Here is an 18,179-nt window from a genome sequence, read left to right as displayed (position 1 = left end):
GTATCTAGTACACAGCAAGCCCTCAATACATGGGCCTTGCTATTATTATTCATCCTCCAGTCACATATCTTAGCAAATAAAAGTGCCTGTGCTGGAGTCTGACAGAAATGAGTTCAAGTCCTGCTTTATTCTTGCTGTATCTTTAAACCCGATTACCTTTGACTTGGCTTCTCTGTGCCTCAGTTTCCCTCCCTGTGAAACGGTGAGCACAAGTGTTTCCTCAATGGAGGATACTTGGAGATGGAGAGGCACTTAGCACTTCGTGATCTCTCAGGCAGTCTGGTGGTGGAACAGCCCTGGCCATTACGTGATTCAACGGGAGAAGGAAGGGAGAAGGTGGTGGCGGAGGTGGAAGGGGGTGTCCTGCAGACTCCAGGAAAGGTTGGCCGGGCGAGGCTGGGGATGGGACCTGAGATAGGATGCTTTAACCCTTCCAAGGCCGCGTCTCTGTCTCCCTGCAGTCTAGTCACCGTTCCCAAGGAGAGGGGCCTGGGAAGGACAAGGCTTGGATGAAAGACCCACGCATGGCGCGGAGGCTGGACTGGGTTGAGGGATGGGAGCTGATTCTGCCCTCGACGCTCCGCCTCCCCCAGCCGGGGGGACCCTCGGGGCTCAGGCCATGCCCAAGGCGCGCGGGGGAGGGATGCTAGGGCAGTTGGGAAGATGCTGGAGGGAGGGGCTATCCATCCCCAAGCCGCTCACCTGGGCCCGCGGCCGCCGGTGCCGCTGTCCCCGCTGCTGACCGTGCCCGACCGCCCTCCCTGTCGGCGTCCACGGCCCGGTCTGGCAGTCTCTGCTCGGCCCCACCGGCCCAGCCGCTCGGCCAGATCCGCATGCGCCGCGGCCGCCGGCGCGCCTCCTCCCGCTCGCGCGGCCGCCGCGCTCGGCGCGCCCCCGGGACCCCCTCCCGCCCGCGGTCCTCCGCTAACCCCGGCCGCCTGCAGCGCCGGCCCACGCGCGGTCACACACCCGGCCACGGTGTGTGATACACAGCTGCAGGGGCCCGAGATAGCGTCACACACAGTCCACACTCTCACGGGGTCACACAGTCCCACACTGCCACACACACACACGGGGTCACCTACAGCGTCACAGACATTATCCACATCCACACACTCGCACTGCCACCCCCTCACATGGGGTCACACAGGGTCAAATATTCAAACCGTCTCACGCAGTCATAAGCTCACACGACGTCCCGCCCTGGAACAGGGCCCGACAGCGTCACACACTGTAAAACACTCAAATACTGTCACCACCATTCACGCGGTGTCATACACAAGCACACATATGCCACACACTGTTGCACACCTCCATGAGGTCACAAAGAGTGTCATATACTCACACATCACACACAGCTTCACTATCACACAGCATCACACACTTTTACACACTCAAACTTGTTACAGCCCTTACACACTCACATGGGGGTCATACATCCTGCACTGTCACCCACTTACACATCACACAGTCACAGGTCACAAATAGCACCACAACAACAGTCAACACCCAGAGCCACACTCAAATGATGGCACGTTGTCACACAACTTACATGACACACGCAGTGTCCCACACTGTCTAACAGAGTCACACACTCCCATATAACACAACTCACACATGTCCCACACTCACACCATATCCCCCAGCGGCATGGATGCATACAGCATCACAGACTGACACACTGTCACCCAGTGTCACCACAAGGTCTCAGTCTTATCAATGTCTTCCACACGTGGTGTCTCATACTGTAATACGGTGTTTTACGCAGAGAATGGCACATGGTATCACCCACAATCATGCTCTCCCTTGGCGTTATTCACAGTCACACAGGGCCACACGGGCACATAGACACGCAGTTACACAGTGTCACACCCACACACCCACACTGTCCTCCCTCACTTTTTCCCCTTGTAGCCTAGAGGAGGCCTTGGGGCGTAGTGTGAGTCCCAGATCAGCCTAAGGAGACAGATGTGGGTGTGGCCCGCGCTCGCCCCGCCCCGCCCTGGGAGTTTAGAGCTCGGAGGCGGGGCACTGGGTTCACCGCCGTAGACCGCCAGATACGGCCACGCCTCCCAGTCTAAGTGGCGGGCTGGAAGGCAGTGCTGGGCCGCAGGCGTAGGCGAGCCGACTCCCGCCCCGCCCACCCCGTTCTTAACAAGAGGCGTGGCCTTATGGCCCCGCCCCTCGGCCGGAGTCTGGGGCAGGAGGCTGGCTGAGGCGTGGCCCTCTGAGCGGCCCCGCCCCGTCTCTCCCGCTAGGAAAGGACGGAGAGCGAGGCCTAGCAGCCAGTCGGTTCCCGCGTGTCCTGCGACTCCGCGGCCTCGCACCCTCACGACCCCGCAGCATGACCGTCAAGAAGATTGCCATCTTCGGCGCCACCGGCAGGACCGGGCTCACCACCCTGGCGCAGGCGGTGCAAGCAGGCATGAGCTGGGGCGGGCAGGTGGTGTCACGGGGTGCACAGACGGAACTTTAGGAAGTGGCATCATGGGGTCGGACCGAGGCTGGTTGGGGCCATCAGTGCCTTAGTGTGTGAGGACCTAGGGGGGCAAAACAGGTGGCCACGGGGGGCAGAAACGGGGGACGCTGTGAGGTCCAATTTTATGTGAGCCCAAGGAACAGGTATTGGCCCTAGGAGGCTGGGGGACTGTAGTGACAGGTTTAAATCCAGTGCTCTGACGAAATGTAGTTGTTATTGTGGTGCTGGTGGTTGCACACCCAGCAAGGGCTTAACTAAGCCAGGCATTGGGCTGGCCTCCCAGCACTGTCCTCTCTTAGCACGTGTTAAATCCGCACAGCACTCATGTCGGGCGGGAACTAGTATCACCTCATTTGGCAGGAGAGAAAACTGAGGCCCACTGAATGATCTGCCCAATGTCACATAGCTGGAAAGTGGCAGTGCTGGAATTTGTACCCAGTGCTTGTTCTTTGTTTGTTTGTTTGTTTTTATTGAGACCACCAATGGGTCTTTTTTTTCCCCCCACATTTTATTTATTTATTTACTTTTGGCTGCGTTGGGTCTTCGTTGCTGCTGCGCGCGGGCTTTCTCTAGTTTCAGAGAGCGGGGCTACTCTTCGTCATGGTGCGCGAGCTTCTCATTGAGGTGGCTTCTCTTGTTGCGTAGCATGGGCTCTAGGCGTGCGAGCTTCAGTAGTTGCAGCACGTGGGCTCAATAGTTGTGGCTTGTGGGCTGTAGAGTGCAGGCTCAGTAGTTGTGGCGCACGGGCTTAGTTGCTCCGCCACATGTGGGATCCTCCCAGACCAGGGCTCGAACCCGTGTCCCCTGCATTGGCAGGCAGATTCTTAACCACTGCGCCACCAGGGAAGTCCCACCGGTGCTTGCTCTTAACTGCCAAAAGTCCACCGGCTCTTGGTTTGGGCACCAAGGCTTAAAGTTGAAAAGGCTGAGGGATGGGTTGCTGTGAACACCTAATGGAAAGAAGATCACGGAGACAGGGGTGAAGACTTGAGCACACGGGTCCCGGGAAAGTCAATGAGTGCTGAAAATTTGCAGTTGCCCCAGGAAAGGGGGCAAGAAAGGGGATCAGTATCATGCAGCAGTACCCTGCCCCCACCGTCCAGACTTCACCAACCCTCATGGGAGCCTGACACTTCCAGATATAGCGCCCCACCCTTGCTGGCCTTGGTGACTCTGAAGATATTGACTATCTGGTTGCCCCAAAAGGGTGGAGGCCGCCAGGATCCCACTCTCAGCCGTCTCCTAGCCCAGCTCTGCCTTCAAGGGACTCTGCCTGAAAGTTCCCCATTCGGCCCACTGCTCTCCCCCTCCCTGGGAAGACCTAGTGAGGATCTTGGCTCGTAGGGACAGGAGAAACGAATTTACTGGTAAACATTTCCTGGGGAGGAAGTAAGAGGGAGAAGTTGAGAGTTGCTGAGTCACCCTGAGGAGCTGGATTCCCATGTGACTACCTTTCTCTCAGTCCTGGTCCCAGCTGGTCACAGCTGGGACTGCACCTGTGGGTGTGGAGCGTTGAGGCCTAGGGGAGTCCCCGGCTTCTCACTGTGGCTCTGACAGCTCTCTTCAGAGCCACAGTGAACCTGAGCCTCGCTGTTGCCATCAGAAAAAGGAAGGGCTTGAATGAGCTCGGCTTTTCTTTACCTCAGTGATTCTGTAGGACTGAGTCCTGACAGGCACAGACTCTGGTGCCTGTGTGTCTGCATTCCAAACCCCAGCTCTGCCACTTAACAACTGTGTGGTCAAGTGCCTTGTCATCTGTGTACCTAGATACTGTAAAGTGAGGATGAAACTAGTAGAACTCGACCTGGGGTTCTTGTGATGATTAAATGAGATATTACAATATATGGAAAATGCTTAGAACCGTGTCCAGCATACAGCTGGTGCTCAATAGCACTCCTTGGCTGAGAGAACTCAGATTATAGTTGTGTGATCCTGGCCCAATTACCTAAAATTGCCTTAGTTTCCCCATCCTCAAAATGGGCATATAATACAACCTACTTTGTGGGGTTGTTGCAATCTGGGGCTTTTCAAACTGTGGGTCATAATGAGTTCTGAAATATATTTAATTGGTCACAACAGTGTCAGAATGTATCACATGTTAAATATTGGTTTTATGAAACTTTTATTTCAATTATATATGTATGGGTTTGTGTATACTGGGTTTGGAAGTGAAATCTATATCGTATGGAGGGTTGAGATCAAAAAAGCTTAAAAGGGGCATGATCTCTACAACTGACTCTCACATCGTTAGGAAAAAACTTTATACACATATATAATTATACATGTTATGTGTATATTTTATATATACACAGAGAGAAAGATAAAGCAAATATGAGAATCTAGGTCTTGCAACCTTCCTAGAGGTCTGAATTTATTTCAAAATTAAAAATTAACAGAAAAAGATAAATAAAGTAAGGGATTTGTTAAACAAAAAAAAGAAAGAAAAGAAAGAAAGAAAAAGAAATGTTTATAAATAACCTACAAATGCTCTCGTTCTTTGTAAAGGGCAAAATTTGTGAATTCTAACACTATAGTTTGGTGTGGTAGCCACTAGCCACATGTTGCTATTAAAATTTAAATGTGGGTTGTGTTAAAATTTTTGGAAAAAAACGTCATTCATCTGCAGAAAGAGCTTAGCACAGCACTTGGCACATAGGAGGCTCTCTCTTTTTTTTTTTTTTGGCTGTGCCACACAGCCTGTGAGATCTTAGTTCCCCGACCAGGGATTGAAGATTGAACCTGGGCCCTCAGCAGTGAGACTGTGGAATCCTAACCACTGGACTGCCAGGGAATTCCCTAGGAGGCCCTCAATAAATGTCACTAATCACCAATAATGTACCATTAACAGGCACTCTTGTGCTGGGCCTGTGTCAGAGCTCTCACTGTCCGTGAGAACGTTTCTCCTCCAAAATACCCACGATTTACTAGGGTCCGTTTTAACTAATACAGTGGTAATTAACAAGTACCTGCGGTGGCATCATGAAAGCTCCCATTGCTCCCCGATGTGTGTGAGGGCAGCACAGGTGTTATTCCCTTATGAAAGGTGGTCACACAGGATGGGGATGCTAGGGATTGTGATTTTCACTTTAGAGAGGAGACTGAGGGCCAGTCAGGGAAGGCGTTTCCTGAGGTTCCTCAGCCAGTAAGAGGTGGAGCTCGGACTTCCCTTGTGGTCCAGTGGTTAAGACTCCGCACTTCCACTGCATGGGGCACAGGTTCGATCCCTGGTCAGGGAACTAAGATCCCACATGCCCGGCTCGGCCAAAAATAAAAGAGGTGGAGCCAGAGTTCGAACCCAGGTCCGTGGGACAGTATATCATGTGCTTTTGTGTTGATATAAAAGTCAGGGAGATGGTGGCGAATATGTCACAGTCCCTGGACCCACAGGGCCCTTGCTTGATTCCAGGTCAGCATAAGTAGGGCCATGACAGAGGAAGCACAATTGGCTGGGGGTTCTGGGGAAAGAGGGTAAGGGTGCTCCAGGCAGAGGGGCACGTGCAAAGGCCAGGAGACAGGAAACAGCAGGATGCATTTGAGGAACTGAAAGAAGTTCAGTGTGTGAAAAGGGCCATGGCTCTAGCACAGGTGAGAGAGGAGAGGCCATATCCTGGGGGGCCTTGAAGTCTGTCATAAGGAACATGGCTATCTCAGGGCACTGGGGGGGTCCGGGGAGGGATCTGAGCCAAGGGCACTTTGATATAACAGTGGAAAGCTCTACCTGGCTACCATGTGAAATATGGGTTGGAGGGGTTGAGAGAGGCCAGGAGCCCAGGGAATACTAGACCAGGATGGGAAAAAAAATTGTGAGATGGTGAAAAAGTATAGTAACAACCAACACCCATATAGTGCTCTTTCCTGTGCCAGACACTCTTCTAATCTTTTCATTTGTTTTCGTTTTGCATTTTTTAAATAGCAGCTTTTTTAAGATATCATTCACATACCGTACAATTCACCCATTTAAAGTATACATTTCAGTGGTTTTTAGCATATTCACAGACTCGTGCAAACCTCACCACAATCAGTTTAGAACATTTTCATCACCACCAAAAGAAACCCTTAGAAGTCACTCCCCATTTTCCTGCTCAACCCCTTCCCCAGCCCTAGGCAACCACTCACCTGCTTTTTGTTTATATGGATTTGCCTGTTCTGAACCTTTCCTATAAATGGAATCATACACTATGTGGCTCTTTATGACTGGCTTCCTTCACTTAGCAAAAAAATTGTTTTTTCAAAGTTCATCCATATCGTAGCATGTGTATCATTTCTTTTTATTGTTGAATACCATTACATTGTTTAGATATACCACATTTTATTTACCCATTCAGTTGATGGAATTTGGGTTGTTTCCACTTTTTGGCTATGAGTAATGGCTCTATGAACATCCACGTATGAGTTTTGTGTGAACAGATGTTTTCATTTCTCTTTGGCATATACTTAGGAGTGGAAATGCTGGGTCACGTGGTAACAATATGTTTAACCTTCTGAGGAACTGCCAGATTATCTTCCAAAGCAGGTGTATCATTCAACATTCCCATCAGCAGTGTATGAGGGTTCCTGTTTCCCCACATGCACATCAACATTTATTATGTCTTTTTGATTATGGCCATCCTAGTGGGTATGAAATGGGATCTTGCTGTGGTTTTGATTTGCATTTCCCTGATGGCTAATGATATTGAGTATCTTTTCATGTTTTTATTGGCCATTTGTATAACCTCTTTGGAGAAATGTCTATTCAGATCTTTTGCCCAGCTTTTATTTGTTTTTTTTAAATTTAATTAATTAATTTATTTATTTAGGCTGTGCTGGGTCTTAGTTGCAGCATGCAGGATCTTCGTTGAGGCATGCAGGATCTTTATTTATTTATTTTTTTGGTTGTGGCACGTGGAATCTTTTAGTTGCAGCATGCGGACTTCTTAGTTGCAACATGCGAACTCTTAGTTGCGGCTTGCGGGATCTAGTTCCCAGATCAAGGATTGAACCCGGGCCCCCTGCATTGGGAGTGTGGAGTCTTACCCACTGGACCACCAGGGAAGTCCTTGCCCAGCTTTTAATATTCATCTTTTATTATCAAGTTGTAGGTGTTCTTTATATATTCTAAATACAAGTCTCTTATCAGATATATGATTTGCAAAATTTTTCTCCCATTTTGTGTGTTGTCTTTTCACTTTCTTGATAGTGTCCTTGGAAGCACAAAAATTTTTAATTTTGATGACGTGCAGTGTATCTATTTTTTCTTCTGTTGCGTGTGCTTTTGGTGTCATAGCTAGGAAACCATTGCCTAATCCAAAGACGCAAAGATTTATGCCTATGTTTTCTTTTAAGATTTTTTTAAATTAATTTATTTTATTCTATTTATTTTGGGCTGTGTTGGGTCTTTGTTGCTGCACGTGGGCTTTCTCTAGTTGCAGCGAGCAGGGGCTACTCTTCGTTGAGGTGCACAGGCTTCTCATTGCGGTGGCTTCTCTTGTTACGGAGCACGAGCTTTAGGCGCGCAGGCTTCAGTGGTTTTGTCTCACAGGCTCAGTAGTTGTGGCACATGGGCTTAGTTGCTCCTCGGCATGTGGGATCTTCCCGGACCAGGGCTCGAACCCGTGTCCCCTGCATTGGCAGGTGGATTCTTAACCACTGTACCACCAGGGAAGCCCTCTTCTAAGATTTTTATAGTTTTAGCACTTACATTTAGGTCTTTGATCATTTTGAGTTAATTTTTGTATATGGTGTGAGGTAATAGGGATCCAACTTCATTCTTTTACATATGGATATCAAGTTGTCCCCGCATCATTTGTTGAAAAGACTGTACTTGCCCCATTGAATCGTCTTGGCACCCTTGTCAAAAATCAACCAACTGGGGCTTCCCTGGTGGCGCAGTGGTTGAGAATCTGCCTGCTAATGCAGGGGACACGGGTTCGAGCCCTGGTCTGGGAGGATCCCACATGCCGCGGAGCGGCTGGGCCCGTGAGCCACAATTGCTGAGCCTGCGCGTCTGGAGCCTGTGCCCCGCGACGGGAGGGGCCGCGATGGAGAAAGGCCCGCGCACCGCGATGAAGAGCGGTCCCCGCACCGCGGTGAAGAGTGGCCCCCGCTTGCCGCAACTGGAGAAAGCCCTCGCACGAACCGAAGACCCAACACAGCCAAAAATAAATAAATAAATAAATAAATAAGAAAATCCTTTAAAAAAAAAAAAAAAAAAAAAAAAAAATCAACCAACTGGGCTTCCCTGGTGGCGCAGTGGTTGAGAGTCTGCCTGCCAATGCAGGGGACTCGGGTTCGAGCCCTGGTCTGGGAGGATCCCACATGCCACGGAGCAACTAGGCCCATGAGCCACAGCTACTGAGCCTGCACGTCTGGAGCCTGTGCTCCGCAACAAGAGAGGCCGCGATAGTGAGAGGCCCGCGCACTGCCATGAAGAGTGGCCCCTGCTAGCCGCAACTAGAGAAAGCCCTAGCACAGAAATGAAGACCCAACACAGCCAAAACTAACTAACTAAATAAATAAATAAAAATTTAAAAAAAAATCAACCAACTACATTAAACTTTTAGAAATATTATTTAGGGAGTTCGCTGGTGGTCTCTAGTGGTTAGGACTCGGCGTCTTCACTGCTGTGGCCCTGGGTTCAATACCTGGTCAGGGAACTAAGTTCCTGCAAGCTGCGTGGCGCGGCCAAAAAAAAAAAAAGAAATGTTATTTAAACCCACAATAACCCTATAAGGTAGAGACTATTATTAGTGTCATTTTACAAATGAAGGCCCTAAGGCCCAGACAGGTTAAGTGATTTGCCCAGTGTCACAGCTAGCTAGTGGTAGGGCCAGACAGAATTCAAACCCAGGGTTGCTTTGAGGATTAAATAAGCTAATAAATGTAAGGAATTTGGCACCTGGCATATAGTGAGTGCTCGCTAAATATTATGTATCATTATTACCATTATCACTGCCCCAGAGTGTACAAATTTCTAATCATTTGTTTTTTACATATATGATGACAGCTATCAAGAGAAATGTAGGGCTTCCCTGGTGGCGCAGTGGTTGAGAATCCGCCTGCCAATGCAGGGGACAGGGGTTCCAGCCCTGGTCCGGGAAGATCCCACATTCCTCAGAGCAACTAAGCCCGTGCGCCACAGCTACTGAGCCTGTGCTCTAGAGCCCTCGAGCCACAGCTGCTGAAGCCCGTGCGCCTGGAGCCCGTGCTCCGCAACAAGAGAAGCCACTGCAATGAGAAGCCCATGCACCACAACGAAGACTCAACGCAGCCAAAAATAAAAAATAAATTTAAAAAAAAAAAATAAGAGAAATATAACAGTGGCGTTCCCTGGCAGTCCAGTGGTTAGGACTCCGTGCTTTCATTGCCAAGGGCCCGGGTTCAATCCCTGGTCAGGGAACTAAAATCCCGCAAGCTGTGTGGCGCAGCCGAAAAAAAAGGGAGAGAGAGAGAGAAATGGAACAATTTTGTTGTTTTCCCTTTTCCTTTATCACTTTCAGAATAATGGATTCATCCTTTGATAGGTACCAATGATGACCAATGAAGTTTCTTAGTATCATTATGAACTCACAGATTTTTGTATATTTGATGTACTTCAATTCTTTGCCATCAGTATTCTTCTGGACAAATCATATTGCCCCCTATTTGCCTTGTGGGAACCCCTTCAAGTGGCTTCTGTGTCCTCTTGACATCACCCCATCATTTTTTAAACACCACCTTACCAGCTGGAGGTACAAGATAAGATGTTCCAGGCTCATCTTGTCCTCTCCCTGGCGTGGCCCAGCAAGCAGCCATTTCTTCAACGAGCTCTGGCTCATTTTTCATGAGAATGCTATTTAGAGGCTGTCTTCATCAGCTCAGGCCACTATAACAAAATGCCATAGACCGGGTTGCTTACACAACAGACATTTCTCACAGTTCTAGAGAGCGGAGAGTTCAAGATCAAGGTACTAACAGGTTTGGTTTCTGATGAGGGCCCTCTTCCTGGCTTGCAGATGGCCGCCTTCTTGCTGTGTTCTCACATGGTAGAGAGAGAGAGAGCGAGCCTTGGTCTTCCTCTTCTTATAAGGACACTAATTCCATTATGGGGACCCTACCCTCATGACCTCATCTAATCTAATTACTTCCCAAAGGGTCCATCTCCAAATACCATCACATTGGGGGTTAGGGCTTCAGCATATGAATTCAGCATATGACACAAGCATTCAGTCCATAACAGAGACTACAACTACTAATTTTATTTTTTTTGCAATACACATAAACATTGATATATTTTGCCATTATTTAAAACAAAGGAAGAAATATGTTGGTTGTAAACTTTAAAAGGGAGGGTATGTGTCAGAAAGGGGACACAGAGTTACAGAGTTATCCAAAATTCTTTTGGGAGGTGACATGCCAAAGTGATGTTCAAACTGTTTAGTAACCACTAAGACAGGACCCAGCCCTTCAGAAGTAAGACCTGGGGAACCAAATCCAGTGATGGACAACCTTTGGGCAGCTCATGTCCTTCTCTGTACCTCAGCTTGCTCCAGGACCATGGATGGGGGGCATAGACCAGTGTGATGCCAGGCATTAACCCTTTAGCTGCCGGAGGGTGGAGAAGTCGCAGGAGTGGGGAGTGAAGGGAAGAAGAGACCCTTGGAGGCATCAGAGCAGGTTATTTATGAACCGACATCAAGGTATCACCTTATTTTAACAACCAGCTGGATATCAACTGTGGGTATGCCAGCGAAAATGTTTGAAGACCGTTGTCTCAGAACAGGGGACCTGCGGGATGGATTTGGGGGTTCACGGCACCCTCCAGGACCCAGCCCCTGGAGGCGGGGAGTGCCAGCCCACAAGCCGACTGACCTGCCTCTCTGCCCCTCTTTGCAGGCTATGAGGTGACAGTGCTGGTGCGGGACACCTCCAGGCTGCCCTCAGAGGGGCCCCAGCCGGCCCACGTGATAGTGGGTGACGTTCGGCAGGCGGCCGATGTGGACAAGACTGTGGCAGGGCAGGACGCCGTCATCGTGCTGCTGGGCACCGGCAATGACCTCAGTACTGGGCCCCCCTTCTGCCCTCGGCCCACCCCTGCACCTCGGCCCCCAGCGCCACCCCCGCCCCCAGCCCCGCCCCTGCCACCACCGCCGCCGCCGCCCACCAGTGACAGCCACTCTCTGTCTCCTCTAAGGTCCTACCACAGTGATGTCCGAAGGTGCCCAGAACATTGTGGTGGCCATGAAGGCCCACGGCGTGGACAAGGTCGTGGCCTGTACCTCGGGTGGGTGGCGGGGTCATAGGGGTGGGGCTGAAGAGTGGGGGGTAGGTACTGGGCAGGCAGCCCAGGGGCTCCTACAAGGTGGCATTAGAGCCACTCCAAGTTACTGTGTATTTATTGAGCACCACCTGAGTGCCTGAACCTTGCTGGATGAGGCCAGAGACACAATACAGCCCTGGGCCCTGCGCTCATGGTTCTCACAAGTAGGAGGGAAGTGGCAACAGAGCCATCATCAAACAGTGACCAGTCAGGGCCAGGGTTGGGGGAAGCACAGGCAGAGAGGTCAAGGCCAGGATTCGGGGGGAGCATGGGCAGGGGGATCAGGGCCGGGATAGGGGAAGCCTGGAGGACTCTGGGGGCCCAGAGGGGTGCCTGACTCATCCTGAAAAGGGGTCAGGGAGAGGGCCGCATAGAGGAAATGACAGAGCTGTGTATACACAGGCCAGGTCTTTACCCTCACAGAGCTCCCAATTTATGAGGAGATGGTATTAAACGAATGGTTGCCCGGAATAATCTGAAAGGAAGGCTGCGGAGTGTGTAACAGGAGCAGTTAATGCTAACAGCATTTATTGAGCTCTTATTGTGTGCTCGGCACCATCGGAGTGCCTTACAGATGAATGCCACTTAATCCTCTCAAAACTCCTTTGAGTAGTACTTATATTCACAGTGGAACATAGTAGGTGCTCAGTGAATAGTAGCTGTTCTTATTGCTTCCTAGCTAAGGGAGTGGAGGCACAGAGAGGCCCATCACCTTACCTGAGATCACACAGCCTGTGGCTGGCAGAGCTGGGGTGTGGAACCGGACTGTCTCCATGGTCCACACTCCTCACCTTTGTTCCATCACACATTGTCTCCCGGGAAAGGGAAGGGACATGAGGGAGCAGTGGGAGGATAAGGGCACTCCAGGCAGAGAGGTCAGCATTTGCAAAGGCTGCGAGGTGGGAGGGAGTGTGGCTGTAGCAGAGCGAGTGAAGGGGAGAGTGTTGGGTGGTGAGGTCAGGTGGGGCCTCGTGGACCCGATGGGGCCTTTGCTTTTACCCTGAGTGAGACAGGGTCACAGATGAGTCTGACCCCTCTGGCTGTGCCGGGGGAACAGAATGTGGGGGGCAGGGGCAGGGAGACCAGGGAGGAGGCTGCTGCCATGGTCTAGGCAGGAGGTAACAGTGGATAGGAGCAGGTGGGGTGAGAAGCCTGGAGAAACTGGAGGGCAGTAGTGAGCCCCCCGTAGGGGTTGGTCCTGGCAGGAGACCTGCAGGCTATGGGCCTGGCCAGGCTGTCCTCAAGCCTTGGCTGATCCTACCCTGTGTCCCCCCAGCCTTCCTCCTGTGGGACCCGTCCAAGGTGCCCCCAAGACTGCAGGATGTGACTGATGACCATATCCGGATGCACAAGATACTGCAGGAGTCGGGCCTGAAGTACGTGGCTGTGATGCCACCACACATAGGTGAGTGTGTGGGGACCCAGCTGCAGGGTTACCACCAGCCTGCCCCCTCCTGTCCTCTGTCGACATTCACTGGGCCTTCCCTGGCCAGTTGAAAATTGCAAACCTTCCTCCCACAATTTCCATCCTCTTTCCTGCTTGATTTGTATCTCCTTTCTAACATACTTTTCAATTATCTCTCTTGTACAAACTAACCAAAATTTTAAAACGTAAAACAAAAGCCCTCATTTGTGATGGCTCTCTCAGTACTGGGAGCTGTCTAGGCTCTGGGGGCACTTCCTGCTGAGGTCTCGCATGCCGTTGCTCAGTAGCTGGCAATAGAATCATGTGGAAGGAAGCCTCATGACAAGGCTCGTGGTAGGTGCAGACTGTCTGTCCCTGGAACACCTGCACGCCGCCTTTCCTAGCGTCAGATCTCTCAGGGCTGCTTCCGCTGTATTCTCTTTATTAGAAGCAAGTTATGGGACTTCCCTGGTGGTCCAGTGGTTAAGACTCCATGCTCCCAATGCAGGGGGCCCGGGTTCGATCCCTGGTCAGGGAACTAGATCCCACATGCATGCCGCAACTAAAAAGATCCCGCATCCCGCAACTAATACCCGGCGCAGCCAAATAAAATAAATACATAAATAAATAAATATTAAAAAAAAAAAAAGAAGCAAGTTATACTGGGGCTGCCCCACATTCAAGGGACAGAGACTTATGCTTCACATCGTCTCTTTCTTTCTTTCTTTTTTTAAACCCATTTATTTATTCATTTATTTGGCCACACCATGCAACATGCAGGATCTTAGTTCCCTGATCAGGGATTGAACCCATGCCCCCTGCTGTGGAAACGTGGAGTCCTAACCACTGGACCACCAGGGAAGTCCCTTGTTTCTTTCTTTATCTTACTTAGCGTGTGTCTCCCACATTAGAATTTTGAAGTCTGAAGTTTTGTTGGAAGCACAGATTTTGTCTTGTTTTGATTACAGCTGTGTTCCTAGTGCCTAGAACAGGGCTTGGCATGTAGTAGGTGCTCAGTAAATATTTGTCCCATGAGCTAATACCGGGGAAGATGCCTCACCTCCAGGTGGTGCTGTGGAGGGAACCACACCCTCTATTCCCCTCCCAGGTCTGGAATCCACAGAGAGAGTGGACCGAGAGAGAGAGAGTCAGACCGAGAGAGAGATGCATTTACAAATGTCTCTTGCATAGGAAGTGTGTGCCTGGCCACGATTACAACTACCAATGATGCAGTCTCTGCTCTCATGAGGCTTACGTTTCTAGCGGGGGAGACAAACGAAATAGATGATCTATATTACTGTTGGGTCGTGCTACGCTGAATGAAGAAACCATAAAGTTCAGTGAAGGAACTTCCCTGGTGGCGCAGTGGTTAAGAATCCGCCTGCCAATGCAGGGGACACGGGTTGGATCCCTGGTCTGGGAAGATCCCACGTGCCGCGGACCAGCCACGGAACAACTAAGCCCTTGCGCCACAACTACTGAGCCCGTGCGCCACAACTACTGAAGCCCGCACGCCTAGAGCCTGTGCTCTGCAACAAGAGAAGCCACCGCAATGAGAAGCCCACTCGCCACAACTAGAGAAAGCCCGTGCACAGCAACAAAGACCCAACGCAGCCAAAAAACAAAACAAAACAAAAACTCGGTGAAGAGAGTAAGCCTCAGCTATAAGCAGAGGCTGTCTAAGGAGATGGCCCTTCCCCCAGATACTCACCTGATTCCCCCCTCAGGGACTACATTCAATGTCCTGGGCTAAACCGTAATGGAAAAGAATATTAGAAAAGAATGTGTATATATATATATATATATATATATATATATATATATATATATATATATATGTTTAAAAAAAAAAAACAGACACCAGGCCTGTTATGTTTCGTGCTATGAAAAAGATTGTTCCAGGTTAAAGGTGACATGGCAACTGAACTGGATCCTGAGTTTGAGGGGAGGGGGAGGTCGGAAGATATTTTTTGGCAGTTGGGGAAATCTGAATATAGGGTGGATTCTAAATGATGTCTCTTGCATAGGAAGTGTGTGCCTGGCCACGATTCCCCTCAGGGGGAATCAGGTGAGTGTCTGGGGGAAGGGACGACATTCTGGGATGAGGGAACCGCAGTGCGGATGCCCGAGCCAGGCACTTGTATCTCCTGCACGTTTGCCTGCCTGCTGGATGAGCACTTCTGCTGTGCCCTCTGCCTTCTGCTTGGAGAAAGACGAGCTCTGCACACCTTATAGAGGTTCAAGTAAGCTCAATATTGAGGTTCAATTCAGGATTCTCGTTGAGACGAGAATCCTGAGCTCTGAATCAGTGGTGAAGCGGCATGGCGGAGAAGCCGGGCAAAGTCTCAGCCCCAGCACTTTGTGGACTTAAGGCCAGTGGCTTCTGAGCCTCAGTTTCCTCATCTGTAAACAGGGTTCATGATATTACTTCTTGACCTCCCAGGTTTGAAGTGAATATCCAGAGAGAGCATGCCTAAAAATTATTTAACACAAAGTTGTTTTCTTTCAGTTCTTCTTTTTTTGAATATTTATTTATTTTATTTAGTTATTTTCCTTATTTTTTTTTTGGCTTCGTCGGGTCTTAGTTGCGGCACATGGGATCTTTGTTGAGGCATGCGGGATCTTTTTCGTTCCGGCGCGCGGTCTGCTCGGGCTGCTCTCTAGTTGTGGCCTGCCGGTTTTTTCTCTTCTCTAGTTGTGGCGCACAGGCTCCGGGGCGCGTGGGCTCTGTAGTTTGCAGCACGCCGGCTCTCTCGTTGAGGCGCGAGAGCTCAGTAGTTGTGGCGCACGGGCTTAGTTGCGCTGTGGCATGTGGGATCTTAGTTCCCCGACCAGGGATGGAACTCATGTCCCCTGCATTGGAAGGCGGATTCTTTACCACTGGACCACGAGGGAAGTCCCAGTCCTTTTTTTGTACGTGTATGAAAACTTTGAAACCTCCAGAAAAGTTAAAGAAATTAAAGGTTTGTGAATACCCGTAAACCCTTCATCTAGGTTCACTTGTTAACATTTCGGCCTTTTTGCTTTCCCTATCTATCTATCTGTCTGTCTATCTATCTATCTATCTATGCATGCATCTAATGTGTATGTGTATATATGTGAATTCCTATGTAGTGTATATATATTTTTTAAATAAGTGTGTATTTATATATATTTCTTTTTTTCTTTCTTTTTTTTGGCTGAACCATTTGAAAGTAGGTTGCAGACATCGGCACACTCTACTCCTAGAACCTCTTGATAGGCATCTTCCAAGAAGAAATATTGGGATATGAACCACAGTACTGTTATCGCACCAAGGGAATTGACATTAACTCTACCACATCATTTAGTATCCAGCCCATATTAAGATTTCCCCAACTGCCAAAAAATATCTTCCAACCTCCCCCTCCCCTCAAAATCAGGATCCAGTCCAGGATCGTGTGTTGTGTTTAGTCGCTGTGTCATATTTAACCTGGAACAATCCTCCATATCCTTTTTTTTTTTTTTTAATGTTTTTCATAACATGAAACATAACAGGCCTGGTGTTTTGGGGTTTTTTTAACATATATATACAGTCTTTCTAATATTCTTTTCCATTATGGTTTATCCCAGGACATTGACTGTAGTCCCTGTGCTATACAGTAGGACTTTGATATCCCAGGTGTCTTTTAAAATATCCCACGTTCTGGATTTCTGTAGTTATTTTCTTACAGACTCAGATTAAAAATTTTTGGCAGGATTGCCATATGGGTGAGAGTGTGTGTTTCTTATTGCACATGATTCCAGGTTGTCTCTGCACTGGTATGCTGCACTTGATCCCTAAGTTAAGTTGGTCACTGTCAGAATGCAGGCGCTAGATGCCCTGGTAACAGCCAGGTCATGGTGGGGGAGGGCAAGGGGGGCACAGAGCAAATGTAGCCTTTGCCACTGCGAAGTCACCCTTTGCAACCATGGGACATAACTTCCTCTCTCCACGACTCAATTTGCCCACTTGTAAAATAGAATTAATAATAGTCCCTAGCCCATTCTCTGCTTTATTTCTCACCATCTAACATATTGTCTGTTTTACTTTCTTATCTTATTAGTTGCCTTTTCCTAGTGACTGTCTGCATGCTGAGGGCAGGGATTCATATCTGTTTTGTCCCTTTCAGGGTGCCCAGCACCTGACATTTAATAAGTCATCAATAAGAATTTGGCGAATGGGACTTCCCTGGTAGTACAGTGGTTAAGACTCCGCGCTTCCACTGCAGGGGGCGAGGGTTTGATCCCTGGTCAGGGAAGTTCTGCATGCTGCGCCAAAAAAAAAAAAAAACTCACTTAGCGAGTGAATGAAGTAGAGGGTACAGATTAGTGCCCTGCACGTGGGAAGGGTTTCATACATTGTTGGCTCTTATACCATCTTATACCATCTGGGCTGGGCACACTGTAGACACCCTGGGATGATCATTGAAGTGATCACATGTTGGTTGCAGGAGGGGAAAGGACATCTGATTTACCCAGTCTCTTTGTCTTTACCTTGCAGGAGACCAACCGCTGACTGGGGCCTACTCAGTGACCCTGGATGGACGAGGGCCCTCGAGGGTCATCTCCAAACACGACCTGGGCCACTTCATGCTGCGCTGCCTTACCACCGATGAGTACAATGGGCACAACACCTACCCCTCCCACCAGTACGACTAGGGCTCTGGCCCCGTCCAGGAGGACAGCATCCCAGGAAATAGAGAACAAAGGAAGGGAGCAATAAATCTTGAGCCAAGAGCTTCGAGTTTTTTTAGAGTACCCATCTCTGTGACTCTTCCCCTCTCTGGCTCTATCTGGATGTCTCAGTGTCTCTGTCTGCCTCTGTGTGAGATTTTCTGGGTATTCATTCATTCATTTCCTCGCTTGGTCCTGTGCTGGGGACCCAGTGGTGACTGTGAGGACCCAGTGGTGACCCTGCCTTCACAGATCTCACAGTCCAGTGGGGAAGACAGCCCTGCCCCTGTCAGTGACAACACAGAGTGGCCAGGACTCTGACAGAGGAAGTACAGAAGGCTGAGGGA

The 18,179-nt window shown here is 49.5% G+C and overlaps 2 protein-coding genes across 4 annotated transcripts in view; one reads left to right on the top strand and one right to left on the bottom strand.

Moving 5' to 3' along the window:
* The window catches only part of SPTBN4 (spectrin beta, non-erythrocytic 4), a 74,215-nt gene extending 73,433 nt beyond the window's left edge, over positions 1-782 (bottom strand). For all 3 annotated transcript variants that reach the window (XR_009006172.1, XM_057534879.1, XM_057534880.1), the window contains exon 1: positions 703-782. The gene's annotated coding sequence lies outside the window, so the exon portion shown is untranslated. The remainder of the gene's footprint in view (positions 1-702) is intronic.
* A 1,445-nt stretch (positions 783-2,227) lies between these two features.
* On the top strand, positions 2,228-17,907 carry BLVRB (biliverdin reductase B). Its single transcript, XM_007166808.3, has 5 exons — positions 2,228-2,423; positions 11,330-11,494; positions 11,628-11,717; positions 13,030-13,158; positions 17,660-17,907. The coding sequence occupies exons 1-5, from the start codon at positions 2,345-2,347 to the stop codon at positions 17,815-17,817; spliced, it is 621 nt and encodes a 206-aa protein (XP_007166870.1). The 5' UTR covers positions 2,228-2,344; the 3' UTR covers positions 17,818-17,907.
* The last annotated feature ends 272 nt before the right edge of the window (positions 17,908-18,179 follow it).

The sequence above is a fragment of the Balaenoptera acutorostrata genome, chromosome 19 (genome assembly GCF_949987535.1).
Source record: "Balaenoptera acutorostrata chromosome 19, mBalAcu1.1, whole genome shotgun sequence".
In the NCBI taxonomy this organism is placed as follows: Eukaryota; Metazoa; Chordata; class Mammalia; order Artiodactyla; family Balaenopteridae; genus Balaenoptera; species Balaenoptera acutorostrata.
Note: the sequence above shows the minus strand (reverse complement) of the source record. Positions and strands in the feature narration are given on the sequence as shown.

Bases quoted from the DNA above. Each gene is read 5' to 3' on its own strand.
- BLVRB (XM_007166808.3), top strand. From the start codon at position 2,345: ATGACCGTCAAGAAGATTGCCATCTTCGGCGCCACCGGCAGGACCGGG. The intron at 11,718-13,029 runs GTGGGTGGCGGG...GTGTCCCCCCAG, and splicing joins GGTCGTGGCCTGTACCTCGG to CCTTCCTCCTGTGGGACCCG. The intron at 13,159-17,659 runs GTGAGTGTGTGG...TTTACCTTGCAG, and splicing joins TGTGATGCCACCACACATAG to GAGACCAACCGCTGACTGGG.